The 13,739-nt window shown below is 35.6% G+C and overlaps 1 protein-coding gene across 1 annotated transcript; it reads right to left on the bottom strand.

Annotated features, from left to right (window-relative positions):
- Positions 1-89: 89 nt before the first annotated feature.
- Positions 90-13,412, bottom strand: LOC135694006 (prostaglandin reductase-3). The gene is made up of 12 exons (XM_065212634.2): positions 13,181-13,412; positions 11,203-11,290; positions 10,711-10,809; positions 9,637-9,735; positions 8,921-8,960; positions 8,009-8,037; positions 7,461-7,535; positions 6,244-6,315; positions 5,162-5,223; positions 3,896-3,998; positions 2,951-3,130; positions 90-1,221 (listed from the first exon to the last, which is right to left on the bottom strand). Exons 1-12 carry the CDS (start codon positions 13,300-13,302, stop codon positions 1,150-1,152), a joined length of 1,041 nt encoding a protein of 346 aa, XP_065068706.2. The 5' UTR covers positions 13,303-13,412; the 3' UTR covers positions 90-1,149.
- Between the last annotated feature and the right edge of the window lie 327 nt (positions 13,413-13,739).

Genomic DNA, 13,739 nt, shown 5'->3' with positions numbered 1-13,739 from the left:
GCTCCTTGCAGGGGAGGCTCCAGCGGAATTTGAACCTAATTCATAACTTACATAATAGATTACTTGATTATACAAAACAAAACAAAAAATACTGTTAAGGACACATCAAATTGGTTGGAAAATACAATTAAAGTAAGATTAAAATAAAAAGGTAATAGTAATTAACTTATCGAATCAAAGAGTAAGGTATGTAGAAAAAATATACAGAAGTATCGGGCGGCATGCTCGTTTGACAGTAATGTTGCTTAATTTTGAATTGAGTTGAAAATGACATGTATAATAGGAGGTTTAATCGCTGATTGCACCATAAGTGGCCTAAGAAACAGTAATCACTTTTCCATAATACAGGGTAGAAAAAATTAGGAAAACACAATTAAAACATGGGAATACTAGAGGGTAATTGTTTTTTTATTTTCATGAATCGTGTCACATACTTAGATAAAGTTTGACTTGAATATACAAGCATTGCCTTTGATTCTGGCAAATCAACAGTAATCAATTACCTGCTTATATAAAATCTTACAAAGTACTATATTTCTGATGTACAGTACTAGATACATTGCCAACTGACTGTTATTTGATATTCGTTAAAATATCATATAAAGATATAATATATATGTAAAAATGATATTCGTAATTGACGGGTTTAACCTTGATATCAAACTGCTCGGCGGGCTTCTGCGTAAATCTGCCAAACCCTAAGCAGCTAAAAAATTTGACATATAACAAAGGAAATATTAACTGAAGAACTGTAAAACAAAGCTGTGATTGCCTTATAACTGTACATGAAATTCTTTAATTAATTTTCTCATGATTAGCATTATAAAAACATATCAAAACTAACGATCATTCTACAAATGGTTTTCTCCTAAAATTCTTTACTTCAACAAAGTTAAATTGAGTTCCATATCACAGCGACGTTTGGTTTAGTCACAAACCAAAAGCCAAACAATGCAAACAAATATATCTTGAGCTAGCATGCTGTTATTCGGTGGATTCTAAATGTCTTTTATGACTTAAGGAGTTCAACTAGTTTATTCCTGATTTTCCAAATATGTTTAAGTGCCGTTTGGGTATACTTGGGCACTTTTTAGCACAAACGTATGTCCTTGGTAAGGGTAACTGCATTCCAATATTTTCATTTGATCTTTAAAGATTGGAGCCAGGTATCATCTTCAGATCGACGACAATTTTACCAATACTTGATCTACTGTAAAGGTACTGGAAAAAAACCAAACATGTCTTACGTCAGAAAGACTGGATTTTCTTAAGAACAGGCTAGAAACTAGTAATCTGCAAAAAGGTCCGTTGCATTTAGTTTCAAAGAAGTTTTATTTTGAGGCTAACAACAAAAAGAGGCAATTACCGATACCATTCTCTATGTTTAGTTCTTATTTCAATTTAAATCTCTTGCAATGAGAGAAACACCACGAATACAGAATACAGAAGGCAGTTGCACATTTTCTGACCAAAACATTCATGTTAAATGATTCGCACAGGGTGAGTTTAAAGTTACGTGTCTATGGTAAACCAAAGGGTGGAGAGAGCAACTACCTGGTAGAATGAATGCTGTTTTGTCAGTACTGATGGAGTAAATGTTGGCAAAGATTTAACTCTAAAATACACCTTGGCAAGATTAATGAATTCAAGATTTTCTTAAATGAATGTACATATCCAGTCTTTGCAGAAGCTGCAGTCAATTCAAAATGCCCACAGTCCGGACCTTCGTGATATTTGTAAGACAATAATAGTTAACGTTTGCGGGTTTGGAAAGCTCTGATGCTTCTTCAGAGAGGTATGGCATGCTTTTGGTACCCGTCATAGTTTTCAGAATGATAGAAGAAACATAAAGTTGCTCAGATCATGGAAACAAGTCGGAAAGAAATTGAAACCGCGGAAATCCGCAAGAAGATATAGCATTCGATCTAATAAACGTCCAGACCTACAGTGATGTTTTTGGCTTCTAGGAGAGGTGACGATTGAAGTGGGGCGTTTAATTGGAGAGAGCGTTTATTAGAGAGAGAGAAGGCGTTTAATATACCAAATACGGCAATTGGACGAGAACAAAGAAAGAGCGAAATAAAAACAATGAAACAACATCAATGCTAAGTGTCACCTCAAGCAGAAACAAAAACCTTTTTGACTAAATCTGAAACTACTGCGAAGGGTAGAAACAAATTCGATGCTATTTTCATGACAAGAACCATTATTCGAATAAATGCAAAAGAACCAACAGATGTTAAACTATGAAGGGCAATTCTACTTGCAGCAAAAAAGCACATTTTCTGGGGGAGGAACCTAAACGAAGATTAGCTCAAGTAGACTGAAACACTTTATCTCCATACATTTGGTTTTAATAATATGTTCTGCTCTTGTATTAAAACTTAAAAATACAAATCGATGTATCTCTAACTCAAGTCCAGTGCTAATGCACTAACGTATTCACAGCAGGTTGCCATTGATAGAAAACAATACATAAGGCAAGGGTTTGGGTAGGGACCAGCGTCTAAGAGGTAGAACACTGCATTAGTAGCACCCTCAAATCCTTGATAACCGCATTGTAGAGAACTGTACATGTTTAGTGTAAAGAACATGATAGATCCAGTGGCGGCGCCAGCTGCTGCAGAGTGGGGGGGGGGGGGGTAATGGGTGTTACCCGTGAGACCACGCCCTATGGGCCTCGTTTTAGTGCTATATCAAGTCAAATTTCCTTAGGAAATATGACCTACCCCTACCTAGTGCTTTTTAATCCGTTTTTAGACAAAATATGTAGACCATGTTTCGACAAAAGGGGGAGGTAATTACCCCCCCCCCATACCACCCCTTGGCGCCGCCACTGGATAGATCTGTCATTTGCTTCAAAAATTGATTTATTTAGAAATAACAAAATAAATTTGATTCTAAAGCTAGCTGACGGTTTTTAGCAACCCATATGAAACTTTTTACTCACATCAACAGCATCGAAAACAGATTGTAGGCCGTCACTGCTTTGGGTGCATGAAAGGACTTCTATGTGAGGCTTCAACTGGTCCTTCTGAACGAGGTCGATCAACTTGGGAAGGTACTCTCCATAGTGCTTGGCATGATTCATGAGGAAGAACCCGCGAACGCTTGCAGACTTTAGAAGGAGCTATTTGATAACAGAATAAATACATTTGACACAAACTGGGAGACAGGAAACTTCACTGCATATGCTACAAAATTATGCCACAAATTCAACTTATGGAAATACATTTTTTGTGCTATATAAAAGAATTAAATAAAGGAAAAATAGAGTCAATGATATATTTGCAGAAATCATGCATAAAAACACGTTAAGTTAAATGGGTGTGTCAATTGCAACTGTATGTTTGAATAAAACCTTCAGATCTCTTCGCCACACTCACATGTTAATTATGTCAAATTAAACTGGGAAAACCGGTAAAAACCTTAGGAAATATTATATTCCCTTGTTGTTTTGTCTTGCATAAAAATCCTTTCTTGTATACGGATGTTTGCAGCGCGTTTAAACCAAGTATTTTCCATTAAAAGGAGGAAAATTAAGATCAATTTGCTATTAACATCCTTATTCAAATTGATTATTCAAATGACAACTTAGCATGTTTCAATGGGTTACAAATGTTTCTAATTGCTAACCGTGGTTTAAAAATTAATGACTCTCAGTAGACTTATCGTTCACTTGTCGCAATTAGAGCTTCGAGGATTCACGAGGGTTGCACAAATTAACGACCAACAAAAAGAAATTAAAAAGTTAACTAGATTTCAATCCTCTAACTGACTGACTTTTGTTTTTAGCATCCTGTTTGGGTTTTTGCAATTCACACACCGTCTGTAACGCCTAGCCATTTTGAACCACCTTTAATAGTTTGGGATAAACCATTTGAAAAGCACAAACCTTTTGTATAATTGTTGCATGCTTGACATTCCTATCCACGCCACCTGGAGAATGATAGCTAGATATAAAACCAAGAGATATGATGCGTCCCCCTATTGCCAACCTAAAATGATAAATAAAATATCAAAGTTTAACGATAAAAGCCGAGGCTCAGCAAAGTTTCTAGGCAGCTGAAAACTGAGAGTAGCATTGAGAAGTCAACGTATCAAGAAATGGTTTATTCGGAAACCATCTACGCATAAATAATGCCACATTTTCATAAATTACGAGCAAACAGTTCCATGCTTCAAATTATCCACCTTACATGCAAAATTTGTAGGCTGATATTCTGTTTATAATGTATGACGGAGTCACTAAGTGCCACGAAGACACGTGATGCAAACTTACATAATCTTTAGAACTTTAGAATCTTTAGAAACATCACGCTGGCATTGCTTTGTAATTATAATTCATGGTATGATTAGTATGGGTAGGAATTTCTGGAACATTCGATGATAATCTCGCAAGTATTATGTAATCGCGGTAGGTATTTTTCTAAAGTGACGTAATGATAAGTAGCAGAATAAATAGAGGCTGTGTGCCCGGAGAGGGAGAACTTTTTTAGTGATGGTTTGGAAGTAGAGTTTTAAGTGATAATTTCGGCGTGGTAAAATTAAAAGGTATATTTCTTTGCTTCGTGGACTGTTCGAGTAGTTGTTTGCTTTCGAGGCAATATTGAGTTCACGACATAATGAAATAGATCTACTTCTTGAAAAATATACAGTATTTTACGGGATTTATCGCTATATTGAAAGTCAAAACAGGACGTTACTTTTAATCATTGAAAATTGTCAATTGTTTCCTCATTTACGTACCCAACTAAAAAAGGTACCAAACTGGTTATTTTTCACTTATTATTAATCCCGACATACAAAGAGTAGGATACGCATTCCATGTCTTCGGGACACTATATCTACCAAACCGAAACTGTGTTATATTTAAGAAACTAATCATATTTGAAAAACTGGTTTTACCTGGTCTATGTTATTTTCCATTAAGTCTTTCGGACTAGCGTAAACAAATATGTTTATAAATATTATGACATGTGTTTAGCATCAGATACCCTGATTTTCCTCACAGGAAAACATTGTAACCAGCATTAGTTTAGAAAATTCTTATGTAGCTATTTTCATCGTAAGTTAAAAATGCTGTCTTAAAATGTGATTGAATTGTATAATAAGTAGTTGCAAAACTGTTGAAATTTCTCTTTAGCAACAGATCCGTTACCTATTCAAGCAGGTCTCAAACACATTGCCTCCAATGGATTCGTACACGACGTCAATACCACGCTGTTAAAATAACACAAATTGTGATCATTAAATATTTTTCTTAAATGAAAATTTATACAATGGTAACATAACATGCCGTACATATATTTACTATTTCATACTAATCAACTGCATTAAAGAAATTTCACACATGAAGAGCTCTAAAATAAGGGATAACAACACTACAATCCCGGGAAAAACTGTTGAGACAAAATGCAATTTTTGAAGTTTTCTACTTTACGTTGCCCGTATAAACTCGAGTCCTCCCTTCCCCCCGAATCAATGTTGTATTTGTTTTCCCATCATTTGCTTCAAAAACATGTATTCAACATTGAATTGGGGGGAAGGGGAAAGTTATCTTTAAAAGCAAAAAGAAAACATCAAAGTTACTTGAAAAGTCTGTCATCTTTTTTGCCCAGGATTGTAGTAGGTAGGGTAGGGCAAAGACAGAGAGGTTGCAGGCTTCTGAAGTAGTGAAGACCTTCCCAACAGGCCTTGCAGCCCTGCGCAGATTCTGAGCGAGGCAATTGAGTTAAGGTAGCAGCCTCTTTATTGCTTTGTCCAGAAGTGATGAAACGAAAAGAGTTAAGGCCATGAAGATACCAGAGGGAGCTGTAGGATACATAAGGGTATTAGGGGGAATGGATGGGGGGGGGGGTTATTTAGGAAACAGATATTCACGTGCATGGATAGGAGGTTGCGACCAAACAAGTCGGTATTTCTATTGTAAAAATCTTGGATTTAGTTTTGTAACACACCTCCAAAAGGTAGGCGAAGCCCTGCGTCTTCACTCTCAAACAGTAAATGTGTTCCCACAAGAAGAACACTGCATTACTATCTAAGTGCAGCCTCTTGCTCGCTAAATGGCCGATTCTATAAACACAGAGCTGCATAAAGTACGAGTCCTGGCTCAGGTCAGCAGATCCCATAAAGCATTTTACGCACCTCCCTGAACTCCAAAACTGGAATACAGGAATATTCTGAAAAATTCAGTAACCACAAAATTTTTTGAAGATTTCAGCAAGAAGGCATTGCAATTACCGGGTATTCATCACGCAAAGCTTTACCAAAGTCTTCTTCCTTATAATTGATCACTCGATCACAGCCTAAATTCTGAAAAAGATAAGCAATAAAGTGCAAGGCCAGTCTAAAAAATAAATTACAATTAAATTAATGAGTTATTTAAAAAGACAAACAGATTAAAACTTTGTCTTTGCATGAAATCTCGACAAATGCAACCAACCGCAGAATATGCTTTCAACATGTGACAGATACTCGTTCTGCTTTAATCATCTTATTATCATGACAAGAAAATAGAAATTGAAATCACAGAAAACACTGTTGAATGTTGAACAGAGTCCAGAAAAGTTGTTAACCTTCCTCCAGACAAAAACATCCCAGAAGGCAAACCTTCCTCACAAACAATAGAGAGTGGACGTTGCTTGGGTGTGTCATAGGAGCTTCTATTGCTTTTCGTGGACCTTCCTCCGGTCAGTGACCCTGCGACCGAAATGTTTTCCTGACTCTGCTGGAACATGCTTCAAGACGCCAAAATTCTTGGTTGTTATCACTAAATTTATGATTCTTTAATTGTTTCGGCCATTATATGAACTTTTTAGTGAAAATAGACACAAGGATATTAATTTTTTTATTAGCACTGAACTGATTAATAAGTACAAAAGAGAAGAGCTCTTTGGCTGAAATTCATTTAAATGCTGCTCATTATCACCACACAATACCTATTCAGTGGTATCACGATTTGAGTGTACTCTAAAACAATCATTCAGAGATCTGGAAAACAAACGATACATACCTAAAAAGGTTTTTTAGACATGTTATCAATTGGAGGAGCATAGACAAGACGGCCACAAGCTGGAAGAATGCCAGCATCTTAAATTGTACAAATACGTTCAAAAAGAAACGCGATCATTTCTTTGCGCTTTTGCCTTTCGTCTACATGACAACCATGAATTTGTGAGTGAAAGAGCAAACATTCGCAACGGAATCGAGATTGATATCATTTGAAAACTCAATGATTTGAAAATGCATTGTACATGCGGCCATTTTGATCCACTGTCATTGGGGTGAAAATGCAGTCAATTGAAAACATCTGTGTAGATGGGCTATTTGGATGAGCAAGTAAATATTGCTTCAAAAGACAATAATATCCCTTGCTAAGGTTCCTGTAGAACTTAGATTCCTGATTGAAAACAAAATAGGCATCGTTGCTTTTTGCATCAAACTGCAGATCTCCGTACCTGCAAAAAGTCAACTTTCTCTTTTGAAGAGCAAAGGGCAATTACATGGCAGCCAGCTAGTTTTGCCAATTGTGCCTGAAAACAAACGGATTTTATCAATGGTTAAAACAAGTCACTAAAAATATCTAATTCTTGTTGGCTCACAACAACGCATATTTGGATAAAAACTTTGCCACTTTCTTTTTGTATTCCACTATACAAATTATGTGAAACACTACTTTTCAGAAAACATTCTACAATACAGCTAGGACGATACCCCGAGGGAACAATCAACATAAAGAAAGAACAGTTTTGTGAATTACATTAAATTACACGAAAAGGCAAGAGAAATGGCTTGTAAAAAGGTTTTGAATAGTCAACTTTTTGTCATATACTGCCATTCTCTATGTCAATGTAGACGTTCACAAGAGATCAATATCCCATTCTATATAGTTTTGGTCAAATGAGCGGTAAATTTAAAAGAAATTTAAGGAATAAAATGATTTTTTATATTTATCTTAAGGCACAGATTGACTGTGATAATAGGGTGCTTAATTAACTGTACGTACAGCGAGATGCCCAGTTCCTCCTGCAGCAGCTAAAAAAGAAAATTTTATCGCACATAAAGCAAGCAATAGCAAATACAAGAATGACATATGTCTTCACAACAGTATGTATATATATATATAATATTATAGAAGAAGATAGGCTTAAAATAAGACATGTTCGCTGTTATTCTGAGTTTCATGCTTGCGCACTCATCAGACAGACTAGCAAATGCTCTGTGCTACTGCACAGCGAGCACTGTTAAGTTAGAAGAGACAACGCAATCTTGAATATATATATATATATATGATATTATATAGCTATTTGAAGAGCAATAGAATATAACATTTTACACGTAGGAATTGCAGAGTGTGCATAGTTGGCCAATCATCAGGTTTTTAATTTCAACCTTGTAATATTAAACTTGTATTCTTGCAAATATTATCGTTTCCTTTGTAAATATTGGTGTTTGATTGATAACAGTGATTTAATATACTGAACAAATAAGCCTGTATAAACAAGAAAATATTATTTATTATCATCATTACTTTTATCGTACACAGCAATTAACTGCCTAGTTAAAAATAGAATCCTGATCATTAACATTACACATTCGTGGTAAAGCAAGGTCATATTTTGAGAGAAGAAGGTGGAATCAAAGACGTATTATTGAAACAGAATTAAAGCCAAAAGGTAGGCAAAGGGTGAAGATGATTGACTTGATAAAGGAAAAGTTGAAGGTGAGGAAAGATTTTGAGATTGGATCGAGATAGAGAAAGATGGAAAAAGATCGGACAGAAACTGAAGGCCTCGTGAACTCCTACGGCATGATATGCTATGGCACAAGAAGAAAAAGCAATACATGTATCATCATGGCTTCGTTGCTATTGGAGAGGGTAATCATTGCAATGTAAGAACCAATGAAAAAAATTTACCTGTTATCAACACAGTTTCTTTTGGTTTTAATTCCCCAAGCTAAAAGCATGGAAAGAATTGACTAATCGATGTACACATTGTGGTAGCCCACTGACATCAACGTTACCTTATTACAGGTTATTTATGTAGCACTTAACTGACGTCACGCCAATTATACAGCCATTAGTTCGACCCTACAACATCCTCCTTAAGAGTGAATTTTATTAGTGCAGTTAAATAGGTAACATGACAATTTGAAAAAACTGAAAGAAATATCACACTCCTTCAATTTACGTGTCAATTTATGCAAAATTAATCTAAAAAGTCACATTTATATTCATTAAACCGGTCCTAGGAAACCCATTGGCAAATGCAAGGGCAGTCTTACCTTCTATATGTGAGTTAAAAGCTCTGAATTTCCCTATAACGCTCGACCATTAACCACAATACGATTGTGTTAACTGATAGTAATTATACAGAAAATAGAGGAATATGAGATTACAGGGTTGAAAGATGAGATGATTTAGAAGGGCATATGTAGTTAGAGGTCCCGTTTCAATTTTATTCCTAAGGGCCAAAGGTGCCTTTGTTACGCCAACAACCCCCCTCAATTCAGAAGGTTTTTTTCAACCCTGTAAAAACGACATAATTGGTTTTTTAAAAAATGATACACTTGATTTACTGTTTATCACGATATCAAATAAGGATCTGTTACAAAAACAAGGTAGAAACCTACTTTATCAAAAGCAATTGCAGCAGTCAGGCCACTGATTAGCAGTGGTACATAAGCAGGCCTTTCGGCTGGAAGGGGCAAGGCGACTTTTGCTGGAAGAGTCTGTTGGAAAAAAGGATTTTAGGATAAATGAGCAATAAGAACAACTAACCATGTTTATTGTTCTTGCTAATATAATCCGTCAGACATTTAAATTAGTCTCGCTCAATCTATTTCTGAAAACGTAAATAAGTATTGATTGCTTGATACATACAATTTCAAGGTTGCAAAAACTAGCATCAAACAGCGAATTTTGAGACATTTATAGCTAAAAAAGCTGCTTATCCCTTTAAACCCCTTTTTAAGGGCTCTCTGTAGTCCAAAATTTAATATTTTTTCTCAAACCTTTTACAAAACAGGACTTCATTAGGGCTGATACCCAAGTAATAACACAAATGTTTCATTAGAAATACTCATTGTAAAGGACATATCCAGTGGGGGTGTTGGGGGCAACATCCTCCTGGTTTTTTACAAATTTGACAGTAAAACCTTCAGCAAAAGGTCTCAGCAAAATCACTGAAAAGAGGAATATTAATAACAAGGTTGTCTTTATTGATGTCTTCTTAAGTTACATTTAAGTTTTTCATGACACTACACCGCCTCCCCTTAACTTAGCATGTGACAGGCATTGCCTCTGTATTATGATTGGACAATTTAGTCTCCTTAGTCTTGTTTCCATGCGTGATTAAATGAATGAAATCTTTAATCTTTATTAGTTCTTAATCGTTTTTCATATTGTATATCAATATTTAAGTAAGTAGATATGGCAAAAAGTAAAATGTTGCTGAGATGGCAAAAACATGACTAGAAGGCCTCTCTCTTATATTGATTTAGCTTAGTGTCTCAACTCTCGCGGAAAACCATTCATAAGAGCAAAATATGTTTAGTTTTACATGTGTTGATCTCTTTGGTAGTCACAGTCCTTTTTGCAGAATTTTGCAGAATTCTACACCTGGGTAGAATTACCTTGGAAGATCAAAAATGAAGTGTCACAGTATCACATTTTTGAAATAAAAATGAAAGGGAAAAGAATCTTACAATGTATTCTGAAAAAGCTCCATTGTATATATATCCAACAGCTTTGCCTTTGAGCTCAGATGGAACATCTTTTCCAACTTCAACAATGGTGCCAACACCCTTTATATAGAAAAGAACAGTTAATGATAGCTTAATTTCATAAATTTATTGATAATCAATTCAAGACCAAGACCCTCTTACACTAGTCAAACCTATCTGTTTAGCTTTGTGCTAGAAAAATTCTGAGATGCAGCTGCTAGAGGAAAAATTGATATCTAAACGGTAAGTAGCAAAATAATTAAAGACTGGAAAACTCAAAATATTAAAAAAGAATAACAAAGTTCACCATGACTTTAAAAACCATATTCACAGAATCTAAGGGACAATATGTTTTGTGTTTGTTCTATCTGGCATATTGATTTTAAAACTGCAGAAAAACTACAATACTTCTAAGTTTGGCAAGCTGTAAAAAATTTAAAAAAAAACAGTGAAAGAAGATAAGAAGAAACTAACCTCAAGCCCAGTTTCAAGTGGAGGTTTTCTTGAAGGTGAATATCTCCCAGCAGCAACATTAACATCTGTTGCATTGATTCCAACAAATCTGGTGGTTATTAACAGTATTAATGATATAGCATGACAATCCCTTAGGTATCTTCAGAAGATATTCATAACATTAAACAGATGTCATCCCTATTGAATGTACAGGACCCATGCCACAAAATCGAAATTGGGGGGGGGGGGCAAGGCTAGCACAAGTAGAGGGCCAAGGCTTCTTTCCCTTTTTACTGCAGCTTTAAAACTAAATTCGTTGGAAGTGGTAAACTGATTACTGTCTCACCAATGTATTTTTCATAACAAAAAGGAATATTATTTTGCTGTTTAATTATGTATAATTCAAAGATAAATGGTTCTGCAGATATATTTCGCTCCTGTGAAGTTTCCTGGAGATACATCGAATAATAACAAAAGCTAAATTTCCATTCCGAAGCAGTTACACAGCAACTGGGTACCTCAAGCTTGGTGCTACCTATAAGCAACCATTGTTTTGAGCAAATTTAGTCCCTTGCTTTTAGGAATATTTGTAGTATTTTGTCAAATGAAAACATTTGTGGGAAGTTCCAGGATGAATAACTCACTGTTAGCAAGTATCCAAAAGAGATTGTTAAAACATTCCACATTGAAGACAAAATATTATTGAGAATGAATAATTATCTACACAGGTCATATTGAACGGGAAAAGAGCAGTATGGAACAATCTACCTGTAGAAATAAGAACTACCTCTTCTAAATTTTTATTCAAAAAATATTTGAAAAGTTATCTTCTAGAAACTATTTGAAAGTCAGTGAGCTTTGCAAAATTTCTTGTTTAGTCCATAAAGTAATTTAATTTAATTCAATGAGACATAATTATAGATGAACATACAGATCGCTGAAACAAAAGGGGGGCCTTCATCTTGTTAGTTAACCTACTTTGAAGGCTCCTCCTTAAAGACTCATTGCTAACAATGGGCCTTTGGGAGCATGGCGATGCTCCAAACAATGGCAGTAATTGATTTTAGACAGTCTAAAAATGCATTATGGGATGCTTACGTAGCGCAATGGCTCATTGTTAGCAATGAGTCTTGAAGAATTCTGCTTCATTTTGTCTTTTAAATATTGTCTTTTAAATAATGTTATTGTTGTTGTGTTCTTCAGTTGATTTGTTTATAATTTATGAAACAAACTAGCTTTTCGAAATGTAGTAGAATTTGAATTAAATCAAATCAACATCAAATCAAATCAAAATTTGGTGTCATGTGTCATGTATGGGATGACCACAGCCACACTTATACTCGTGTCATTTATAGAGAGAAAGAGAGAGAGGCTATTTGTCTCACCCTCAAAGGCTTCTGGAATGTTCATCCCAAACAGGAGGACATACTTTTTTCCCAGATCAAGCTTCCCTCCCCCCCCCCATTACATGGGGTGTAGTGCTATGAGAATAACAAAATGGCTTTTATAAAATTTCTCAAAAAGCAATAGCAAGAATCTATTTGGTAGACAATAGCACTGTAGTTTTAGCCCCCCCCCCCAAGGTCCCTAAAAATAGATCACTGCCTATTTCCTTTGCCTCCAAATGCCTCTTTCCTTTATATGTATTTGTATTTTCATTGGTGCAGTAGTACCAGCATGCTTAGCTATTTCCCCCTTGGTTCTTAGTCTCATCAACCCCTCCTTTTTTGCAAAACAATATAACTTTTTTCCAAAATCTTTCGTCAGGAGTCTTTGCTTTGCTGTTGCCCCCCCTCCCCCTACTTAAACAGGGAGCACAAGATTTGATTCTGCCAGAATGTAGGGGCATGTGCCCCCAGGCCTAGGGTAATTAGGCCACTGATCCTACGCTTGCATGACCCCTGGGCGGCACATTCCTCCCCACTCCGTTATCTGTCCTTATTGAATTAGCTCCTAAAACGAAATATCTACGTGAAACAAAAAGGAAATTCAAAGCAACCTGTTTTTCACAAGCACCTCCAGATCTCCAAGATTTCCAACTTCTGAATGCACAATTTTACATGCCTCTCGGAAATTTGTGCTAAGAGAAGCAGCAACAATCTTCCGAAAAGTCAAACTCATCGTTTCGCCCCTTTATTTTTTATCTGGTTACTTCTTTTACTCTTCTTTCTTTCGGGTACTTTTAGATGTTCCTGTCTCTACCAGTAGAGTAGTATATGCAGCAACAACATACTTCAATTCAATTCAGTTCTAGATGACCCCACTGACCCTTTGACGACTCGACATGAATGTGACAATCTAGCCAAGTGGAAAATTTTGACATTTTTCTAACCATTCCAAAACTTTGTAATAAAATAATGTCTACTTATTGTTGGAATCTTCTCTGAAGCCTTTTATTTTTAATATTTTATGACATTTTGCAAAATTTCGAATCTTTTTCTCATATCAACACACCCAAGCCTTGTGACTTGACGCTGATTTGAGGGGCACTCATTTTGTTATAAGAAACTAAAATTTCATGAGCATCTGAAAACAATAGAAACGTTGACAATTTGCAG

Source organism: Rhopilema esculentum, chromosome 11 (genome assembly GCF_057945365.1).
Source record: "Rhopilema esculentum isolate cy_ngs chromosome 11, ASM5794536v1, whole genome shotgun sequence".
Lineage (NCBI taxonomy): Eukaryota > Metazoa > Cnidaria > Scyphozoa > Rhizostomeae > Rhizostomatidae > Rhopilema > Rhopilema esculentum.
This window is presented reverse-complemented; position numbering and strand designations above follow the sequence as displayed.

Coding starts and splice junctions, on each gene's coding strand:
- LOC135694006 (XM_065212634.2), bottom strand. CDS start 13,302: ATGAGTTTGACTTTTCGGAAGATTGTTGCTGCTTCTCTTAGCACAAAT. Junction 6,316..7,460: donor AGAAAGTTGACTTTTTGCAG/GTACGGAGATCT, acceptor TATCTTTTTCAG/AATTTAGGCTGTGATCGAGT. Junction 1,222..2,950: donor CTGTTTTCGATGCTGTTGAT/GTGAGTAAAAAG, acceptor GTTTTTTTCCAG/TACCTTTACAGTAGATCAAG.